General features: G+C 39.0%; 1 protein-coding gene across 1 annotated transcript in view; it reads right to left on the bottom strand.

Annotated features, from left to right (window-relative positions):
* Positions 1-1,216: 1,216 nt before the first annotated feature.
* Positions 1,217-10,552, bottom strand: part of TSHZ1 (teashirt zinc finger homeobox 1) — a 56,558-nt gene continuing 47,222 nt past the window's right edge. Inside the window, exons 3-4 of the mRNA XM_010578005.1 lie at positions 4,732-5,184; positions 1,217-4,629 (exon numbers count right to left, since the gene is read on the bottom strand). Of these exons, the coding sequence (XP_010576307.1) occupies positions 2,000-4,629; positions 4,732-5,184 (3,083 nt within the window). The 3' untranslated portion in view covers positions 1,217-1,999. The remainder of the gene's footprint in view (positions 4,630-4,731; positions 5,185-10,552) is intronic.

The raw sequence follows: 10,552 nt of genomic DNA, 5'->3' as shown, positions 1-10,552 counted from the left end.
GAACAGAAATAAAGATTAAGGGAAACACCTGATATGATAGCACTCAGCTTACCTCAAAATGCAATATTTAAAAAGTACAGAGAAACGCAGGTCTGCCTTCTTGTACTGTAAGTAAAAACTGGTGTCAAAGCCTCAGAGGTCTTCACCACTGCCAGAAAGGCAAGTACCGCAGCATTCAACAGACTACAGGGGCAGAAGCCACAGCCTCTGACTATGCAACTGTTGAAATCAAAAGGTGTTTTGCCTGAGAAGGAAGGGAGGAGACGGTCTTTGAACACACACAGAAAATGACTACGGGCACAGTCATACAGCATAGGAAAATCAACTTGGCCGAAACCTTTGCAGCCCTTCGTGTACTTCAGTGATGAGCAGAATGCCCGTCACTAATTGATGGCGACCCACTGATCCTGTACCTTCTGCAGTACGTACCTGCTGCAAATCTCTTTTAAGAGGTTATTAGTATTACGGCTTCAAATGAAACACGTCAGCGTACAGATCATGAGAGATGATTTCAAATAGATTTTTGCTGGTTGATTATATAAACGATGCCTCTTATTGCTGGAATAACACCTCAAAGGCAATATAATGACGACATGACAATGTATGTAAATCAAGAACTGCATGTGGGTTTATTTTACACTTGAGAAAACAGTGGATTTAATTGTGTGAACCAAAATGTACTGTACAATATTAATGATAAAACATCAAAATGTATAATTCATAGTGCATTGCTTGCTTTATTTTTATTTATTTATTTTTTTGTCAGATAGTTCCTTTAAGTACATGCATCTGGAAAGATGCAGGTGCCAGTAAAATTCCTCTATTTATATCAAGCTGCAGGAACTAAATTTTATTCAAAAAGTGTGGTTTTACATTATATACACAGAAATCGAATATAAAATGACAATATAAAAAGTTAAAAGAGAAAGCATACAGCCAGAAGGTACAAAGAAAGTTGAACAGTTTAAAATGGTACGATATGTAACATGTATTTTTTTAAGCTGATGCTGGCAATTTACAAGGAACAGAATCCAACATTTGCCCCATTTTTTTTGTTTTCATTTACCAATGCAGCACACTATAGAAAGGTCAGCTTGTACCAAAGCTTAACATTTGTAAATAACTATAAACTGCAGTATTTTACAGGAAAAAAAAAAAAAAGGAAAGAAAAGAGCATTTTTACACTTGTTTTAAATAACAGCTTGCATACTTTTTTTTTTTTTTTTTGCCAAAAAGTGGCAATTCTCAGCATCCAGAGGGTTTGGGCATAGTGGCAACTTGGTTTGCTTTTTTTTAATTATTATTTAACTTATACAGTTGTGGCTTCCTAACCCCTTGAGTACTACACAGCTCTCCTTCTTCCAAGGACTGCATGCACAATTTCTTCACAAACCAGTTCTGCATTAAAAAAAAAAAAAAAAGAAGCTCATTCATTTAAAAAAAAAAGTTTTGCTTCTGACACAGCTTTTATTTGAATGAAATGCCTTTAAGCCTTTTGTTTTGTTTTGTTTTTCCTTATTTACTCACTTAGTCACTGGGAAAGGCACAGAAATGCTATTACAGTTCTCAGAGGGTTAAAACTTGACACTACCAGGTTCTGTGACCTTTATTGTCATGGCAACTTTGTAATTTTAGGATGTCTCTTTATCATTGTTCTTTGTGTCTTTCTTTACGGCTAAATTAATGTCTCTCAATAGTGTCTCCCACTATATTCTACAAAAGATAGCTTAACATCAAGGACAGATGTTGAAAATAAAGGTCAGACTTTGACTCACAAAAAATAAAAACAGAAACAAAAAATAACCATGCACAGATCAGACAAAGAGCATATAAATATAACTACAAAATAAGTGTAAGAAAAAACAAGGTCCAGATAGGCAGTTCAGCAACAAAAGTAAGACTGATTTCAGAGGCTCAGGTCAGGCCTAGTGCAGTACTATGAAGAAGTTTAGTGCAATGTTCCTGTGGTCACTTGCATACCTGGCTGCTTACCTGGACGCTATTGTTTTTCTAACTCAGTTACATAGATCAGATGGTCCTCTGGGGACTTGCCATGTGTTTTACTAAGGTGCAGTTTGACTGCATGCTTGCTTGCAAAAGTTCGGTTACAGAGCTTACACTGGAATGTGGAGCCTAAGTCCTCCTCGGCAATTCCAAGTGAGCCCAAAGTCTTGTTTGCGAGGACTTTTGAAACATTCTGCTGTTCTTGAATCTGATTAAGTGGCAACTTTGACAGATCCTTCAAACTAAACCCTAGGTGTGTCTCTAAGTGACTTATGTATGTAGAAGCAGTCCTGAACTGAGAGGCACAATCATTGCAAAAGAAAACAGGATGTCCTGTGTCCAAGTTCTTTAAAAATTTAGTTCCACCTGTCCTCCTTAACTGATACTTCACATTGGCCAGCCAGTGGCTAATTGTGGTCATGGAAAGACCAGTAAACTTAGAGATGTGTACCCGCTCTTGTGGACCTAGGTCCGACATAATGTATTTGCCTTCTGGGGTCTCCCTCAAGCTGGAAGCAAACTGGGCTTGAAGGATCAGAAGATGCTGAGGGTTCCAGTTGGACTGTCTGCCCTTCCTCTTGTGTACTGGTGACAGTTCATCCAAAGCTTCCTCAAAACTGCTCCCGTCAGCATCAGACTTCTCTGACACCGTAGATGGAGTTGAAGACTTGGGTGTCAAACGCCCTGTGAGGTTCTTCACCATATCAGAAATATCCAGCAGGGCGCTCTCCCTCAGCGGGGACGAGGCAGAGTCAGCCACACTGGAAACAAGAGGTTTATTTTTGGACTTCGTTAGATCAATAGGTTGATCACTGTTCTCATAGTAATACCGGTCAATAGCATCAGCCTGCTTGACCGGAGTGGTTGGGTAAATGGGTTTGTCCAACATGCTGTTGCTAATTTTGTACAGCATGGCCAAAGGGTCCAGAGAGGGGCTTACCGGCTTAGAAATTTTGCCTAAGTGAGTATTCATAATGGACTGTAAAGCGCTCAACGGATTAATGAAGGATGGCTCAGGTGAATGATCTGTGATGATTCCTAAATTGTTACAGCCATTTGCAACCTTTGTTTTAAGCGGCTCTGTACCATTTGGCGTATGTGCTTCTGCTGGACTATCCTTTTTGACCTTCTGAACTTCTGTCTCAGAGCTCTTCTTTGGCTGCTGTTTGTTATTTATTTCTTCTGCTTTTGGGAAGTCCTTGTTTTCTTTAGCAGCAGGTGACATGGGTTTGACTGGCGAACTCTTCTCTTTCTCCAAAGGCTTTTCTTCCTTCCTCACATTGATTTTACCTGTAACTTTCTCCACTAGTTCTTCCATAGCAGATACATTGCTCTTGTGAGGTGGGGGTGTGAGATTGCCTGGGGAATGGATGAGCGCATTGTGTTCTGACGACAGTGATTTTACACTGCTCGCGTAGGACGGCTGCATTTGAACACTCTGCACCGCAGGCTGAAGGGGTTTGACTGTTCCCGGGAGCTGGTAAGCTGCATGAATACTGGGATATCCTCCCCAGGAAGGGGCTCCATTCTGAGCTTTGCTGATAGCTGTTGTCACCGTGTTCTCCAGGGATTTCAATATGTCTATTCCGCCTTTAGGACTATCATCTAGGTCCTCCTCTCTGAGGTACTGATACAAAGTTGTTGGCTCAAATTTCTCTGTAGTGTCCTCATTCTCTTCTTTAATCTTTTTCTCTGTTTCACTGACCACCACCTTTTCCTTCTCCAGGTCTTTCTTCTCCTCTGAGTTTGTGGAGCCCGCTGGGGAATCAGGCTGCTTTTTAATGTTGGAGGCTGGTAGCCTTGTGTGGGTGGTGGGTGGAAGAGGTATAGACTGTATCTTCTCCTCCACTACAGGGTCCAATACTAGCTGTTTGCCTTTTTTGGAAGCCGAATTGGTCACCTTCAAGAAATGACCAGTGACCATCATATGAGCAGTGAGCTGCTGCAAAGTGTCATGGGAACTGCCACATTCCATGCATTTCAGTATTTGGGCCTTGCGTGCCTCAAACTGCCAAGTGTAGCTAGCACCATTTTGATAGCCATAGCGGTTATTTGGAGTCACATAGGGGTTGGCAGTTTTCTGATCCTTTGCAGACTCACCCAGTGAAGCTTCTGCAGTGATCCCTGTCGGCTCAGGTGAACAAGGTGAAGCTAAGTCCTGAAGTGCTCGCTTTTTGGTAGAAGGGACCAATTTAGTGATGGCTGGTACTGGCTCCTTCAGAGGCACTTTCTGGTAATGCTTTGTTTTTATCATATGGACGCTGAGGTCTTGCAAAGACTCAAACGAATGCCCACAGTACATGCACTTCAGCACTTTTTGGGCATCCTCTTTGCCTTCCATTTCCATAAGTGATCGTTTTCTAGGCTTTGACCACCGTTTGGTCTTATCAGCTTCTTTATCTCTGTTGTCATCACGGTAATGTCCAGTTTCATTCATGTGCACTGTTAGCTCCACCAGTGTGTCATAGGCTGCACTGCAGTCTTTGCATCGGAACTTGCTAGCACCGGTGAACACAGACCCATAAAGTTTATTGTTTTGCCGGTAAAGCTGTACTGTGCTGAAAAGACTAGGCTCTGGGAGAAGTCCGTACGATGAGGTCTGCTGCAAAGTTTTAGCTAATGCAGCTTGGTGCCAGTCGTAACCCGAGCCACCACTGTTACTATTACTGTTACTAGTATTACTGGTGGTTGTACTGGTACTAGTGTTGGTACTGGTAGTACTAGTACTCTGGGAATTGGCATTGGTGTCAGTACTGGTCGTGTTCTCATTCTGGCTGATTCCATTGTTGCTGGTGGTTGGATTGGATTTCTTTAAGTCCAAAGCTAAACTGGACCAGCAAGTCTCTGAAAGCAAATTTGCATACACAGCTTTTATTTGTGCCAAGCTGTCCTGTGGATAGGAAACATTGTCTGTGCACTGAGGATCCTCTTTCTCTTCTTTAGAAGAAGTGCTTTTGAAATGGGCCAGCTGATCGCTGTTTTCACTAAACGGCGAACCATAGCCTGCATCCTGATTAGTTGCAGTGCTGACTGGGGAGTTCTGGTAGCTTTGAGCCTCTTTGATCTCCGCTTCTTCATTGCACAAATACTCATTCTCCTGGATGTCCAGAGACAGCCCATCATCTTCCACGCTGTCTTCATCTATTTCTGCTGCTTTCAATTCCTCCTCAGGAACATATGCTAAAATACAGGAAGGGAGACGGGGGGGAAAACAAGACAAAGTTATCGAACACACACATTTTACATCGTTGCTGTCTTCTGTACTAAAAGCAGTAACCATAAAGACAAATTTTGAGGATACATCCAGAAACCAAACTCACCATCACTCACACACTCCACATACTATAAATCCACATACTCTGTCCTGGTTACAGTTTGATATCAGTGCTACCCAAGAATAAACTTTGACTTCAGCAGTAAAATATGTGCCAGGACCACAGCAGATACCATAATATCAAAACCAAAATCAAACAAAGAGCCTAGTAAACCAGTTTTTATCAACTTAAAAAATGGCCTGGCACTGAGCTATATTTACTGCACTACGTATACGCAACACGTTGCAGCTGACCTGCACCCCTCAGACCTAGGCACTCAGAACCACTGGCTTGACCAACTCCATCTCGTCAGTGCTGTCTTTTCCGGCAAACTGGCTTTAGCTACAGCTTCAAGGGCCATTTCTGTGCCACTGACACCTGACTTTAATGGAGCTATATGGGGCAAGTGTGTCAGGTCAGCTGTTCCAGGGTCTCCTGGTGGCTGGCTGTACTGGGTCCATCTGAGAACAGAGCAGCTTTCATTTTTACAAGGTGAAAAGAAAAGCAAGACTATGTTTTCTGAAATGGCAAGGATGTACTTTGCCTCCTGTTATGATCTGATGTGGGTCCTGCATTTACCATTTTGAAAACAGCAGTCAGAAACTAAACGTAAATGTTAGAGATTAATTTTTAAAAGCAACAAACAAAACACTTGAGACCTCCATCCCAGCTTAATTATTGGCTCACAGTAAATATAAAACTTTGCTATTGTATTGCTACCTGGTGAAACTATACAATCTTACCAAACTATGTGTTTATCTGTATCAAACTATTTTTTAAACTAGCAAATGTGATATTCATGAGCAGATGGCCATTACATCAAAACACATTTACTCCAAGGGCCCAATTCACAGAAGTGGCTTACATGTACCTAAGTGATAAATGTACACTTTTATTGCAAAGCAGAAAACATACTTGTACACATTTCCCTCCAGTTTTGTAAAAGAAGCTTAAAAAAATCACAGTGATAATGGAATGTAGATCATTTATAAGCATGTCAAGGTAGAAAACACGGATTGTGAACAATTCTCAGTAATTGAATAAAAATATGTCTCCTTGTCAGGTGAACTGTGCAGCAAGTGATGCTGAAATGTGGCCTATGTCCTTCCATGGTACAATACTGAAAAAATGCCAGAAAAAGAGGCACTTCTGCTCCTATGTGATAAGAAGAAAATACATATTATCGTGTTAACAAAGCTGAGGCCTTCTTCAATTGGGGGGAGCGTAAGTACAAGTTGAGCTCCTTTTTGTACACAGTTGCTAATACACTCTGAAAGTTCTTTTCTGAAAAATAAAAATAATTTCTCTCATTGTAATATGAACACTCTTTGAAACTTTCTTTTTTGTTAGAAAAGTAATAGTATTGCATTCTGTATTCACCTTTGCAATTCAGTCTTAATGCAGCCCCTAACTACTTCAGTCTGATCTTTTAAGATAAAGTAGGAAAGTAGTCCATCTAGTACTGGGGTAGTGCTAAACCTTAAGAAGCCCACTGCATCTTTCATATGCTCTCTAAGTGTCAAATTTTTTCAGAAGATAATTTGATCTTTTGGGTTTTTAAAAAGTTTTAAGCAGGGTCCAATTCCTTACAGATCCATCAGCCTCAGGTGTTTTCTAATATATTTAAAAGGACTGGTGAGTACTAAGCACAATAGAAGTCACTACAGAAATCATCCTGGAGCCAAAGGCCAGGAAGATGCCAGAAAAGCATTATAAAACCAGAAAAAAAAAATTCTTAAAATGCATTTAGTCCATAAAATGAAAAATAAAATAAAGACATAGTAAAAGAACTAAGAAGTCAGTCAGCTTCCCAGTCTTGCATTAATGCTGCTGTTGAAACACTCTGCAGGTATCTGAGCACAGTAGTACTGCTGCAGTTCTGAACTCTAGGTTTGCAAGCAGAATTCACTCCCATGGCTACAGTCTAAGATATCTTAGCTCTCCCATTAAACACACCTGTTTTCAGTCATTTCTAACAGCAAAAGACAATACATTTTTAAGTTTCAGAAAAGTAAACAACAGTTATAGAAGAATATGGTTTATGATTCTGAAATTTCTTTTAAATAAAAAATAAAAAAACTCTGAGGCCTAAAATGCATAAAAATGGACAGTTACCATCTGGCATTTTTATTTAAAAAAAAAAACCAACAGAACTTAGTAATGATCAGCAGACAGTCACCAAGTAGAAGCTGAAAACTGAGGGGGCCCACATTCTGAGCTTTTATGAACAGCTATCTTCTTACTAACCTCAGTGGAACTATGCCAATTTTCTCTAATTTTCACATCCCAGTATTTTTAATAAATAGATGTAAGAAACTGTTGAAGGTGCTGAATATTGCCATAGTTGATACAGCTTTTTGTAAGAATCCATATGAATTATCTGCTTACATCTCTTTACTTAATTCTAAATTGCATAAATATGTATTTTTATAATTGCTACATATAACCATATAAATATCTGCTTAAGTAGAAACTCTAGTCGAGCCACTGCCCTACCTTTTATTTACCTTTATTTATTTATGATGGTGTGTTTTCTCTATTCTTGTTCTTTTGCACTTTACCATAAAAATAAAAGGAGCTAAACCACACAAGAAACGTTAAAACTACATGAAAGGTCGGTGTTAAACTGTCAAAGCAAAGCAACTGAGTGTTAGGGTGAAATATCCATCTTTCACTTACTTTCCTAGTCTTAGGTTCTGCTGAGACTGCTACACGATTGAGTTCACTCCCTTACCAATATATACTGCAATATAAGAGTTAAGAATGTACGATTGGCCAGGACTCTGACTTTCTATGATTTCAGAATTTAAGCCAGATTCTAAAAAAAAAATAAATTAATTTACATGATCTGCACACCCACATGTCTGTACAGTTGCTATCTGAAATAACATAAAGAAATAATGCTTCTTAACTAGAGAGTAACTTATCCAAAATGTTTATTTTCTATCATTGCAATCAAAAAGATTTTATTTAACTCCTTTAGTTACCGTAGGATATACAGAATACCTTTTCATTCAAGACTACTAATGTTTATAAGATGAATAGCAGCACACTCAACATATGGTATTTTGCAAGGTCAGTGCAATTCTCTAACTGAAAAGGTTTCTGTTAGAGCTAATTCAGAAGCACACAAAATGAAGAATGTTAATTTCTAAAAACATGCATCTTTTACTAAAATTCTCACAGAAATTTGACAAATAAGCGAGCTGCAGAATTTTAAACACAGCAAAAATATTCCTATTAGAATTACTTGCAGAGACAAGTGATATTATTCTATGTCAAACAAAAGCGCAAGATGTTCAGATTCTCCCCCTAAATTATAATAGGTAGATCAACAGACAGACAGATTTCAGACAGCATATCTTTCTGTGACCGAGAAACTCTCAGCAATCTTCTCCAGATATTCCTGCATCTGCAAAGACACTGCTGGGGTTTACACTTGTCCTGAAACCACACAAAAATACCAAGAGCAGATATAAGCAGTGATCCTCCTCAACAAAAACTATATCCAAAGCAGAAGAAATTACAGAACATAATGTCAGCTTTTCTCTTCCTTCTCATTTGTGCATCCACAGACTCAGGCAAATGAACGGTGGAAAAAGAGGAAAAAGCTTCAAATTCCAGACAACTAAAAATTAGGGGGAGCAGTTTGTATATTTCTTTTCTTCTTATTAAGTCTTGCTAATATTTTTTGCCTATAAAATATGCCTTCTGGATGCCAATGCTTCCCCATAGATACACTGTCATCTTTGAGCAGTGTTAAAAGCTGTGCATTCTAATCTAAGTGGACGTGAGACGCTATATATTGTACATGTGAGTAGCCCAGCACATTGTGTTTGCTTCAGTGAGAATATTTACACTATAAATACACATCCATTGTTTGAAAAAGCAGACAGAGATCTAAAATGTAAGGATGTGGTTAAAAATATAAATATTCTCACATAAAACCTTTCTGTAACCTCGGACCTGTGCTTTTGAAGGAATCTGCCTCTACAGAGATATTCTTTTCCATTCAAAAAAGGATTCAGTATTGAATACATTATTTTGAAAAGAACAAAAAGTAATCATTGTGTTTAACAGTCTACAAAATTAAATGTAGTAAACTCTTCAAGACCTGATTTTAAATCCTCCAAATAAATAAATAAATTTATTCAGAAGAAACACCTAAGTACTGAAGGCCACAATTCAGTAAAGCAGTTGAATACTGAAATAATTTTCACTGAAATACATATTTCGTAGTTTCAACAAATAGGGATGCGTTTAAGTCTAAAATTCTTCACTAAATCAGGACCTACTCTGGAACTAAACAATAATGGCACGACGTGAGTGTTCACCATTTTTCAACAGATGTATTTCCACAGCTTCTAATATTTACCCAGCCAACAGGAGACAGCAGCTGCAGAAGTTTTCATAGCCCACACTGTCACCTTGCACAAACTGCACTCTAGGCTGGGGGTGACTTCCACTGCACACAAGAACACATTTCACATCTTGGGCAAAAAAGTACGGCTAGAAAAGACAATCTATAGCCACACATCTCCCTCGTTACAGAAAAACATGAGGGAGAGGAAAAAAACCACTTACAGATACGTTTCCAGTATACAGTCATGAGAGTTTTACAAAAGAATCCAAAATCTCACATTGTGAGAGGTTAACATGCCTGCTGGAAGATTTGCAAATTTTCTATATTAGTATATACAAATGTTCATACAAAATTCTGGCACAGATGCTACAAATCTGTGTGTGTGTCTGTATTACAGTGTCACTACAGTGGAAAAATATGGCTTAGTTATGACAATGGCTGAGGAGCAGCACAGACTATCAGGCAACCAAATAACCTTACTACAGTGGTTTGTGTCTTTCATTTCTAATTGCAGCAAAATGGGGGGCAAAATACTAGAACTGCCTACCCTCTAATTCTAATGCAATGGGTCTGAAAAGTAGATATGGTACTGTAACAAGAACAACCTCTGTGCTTCTAGCAGGTTGAATGATAACCCTTAAAGGCATTCCATTAAAAACCAACAAAAAGCTTCTTCACCTCCTTCTCTTCTCTCCCCTATCCCCTTAAAATGAATGCTGCAAATTATTAGCCAACACTGGCAATTGGAGAGCGAAGCAGCTCGCATGCGGGTATATTTTCACAGTGATTCTAATCTGAGAAATTTACTTGCTCTTCCCCTTCTATCTGATACACTATACATTCAAGCATTCTCATTAGTGTTCGGATCACC

The sequence above is a fragment of the Haliaeetus leucocephalus genome, unplaced genomic scaffold, assembly GCF_000737465.1.
Source record: "Haliaeetus leucocephalus isolate CR32 unplaced genomic scaffold, Haliaeetus_leucocephalus-4.0 Scaffold587, whole genome shotgun sequence".
NCBI lineage: Eukaryota > Metazoa > Chordata > Aves > Accipitriformes > Accipitridae > Haliaeetus > Haliaeetus leucocephalus.
The sequence above is the reverse complement of the archived record's forward strand: the minus strand, read 5'-3'. Positions and strand labels throughout refer to the sequence as shown.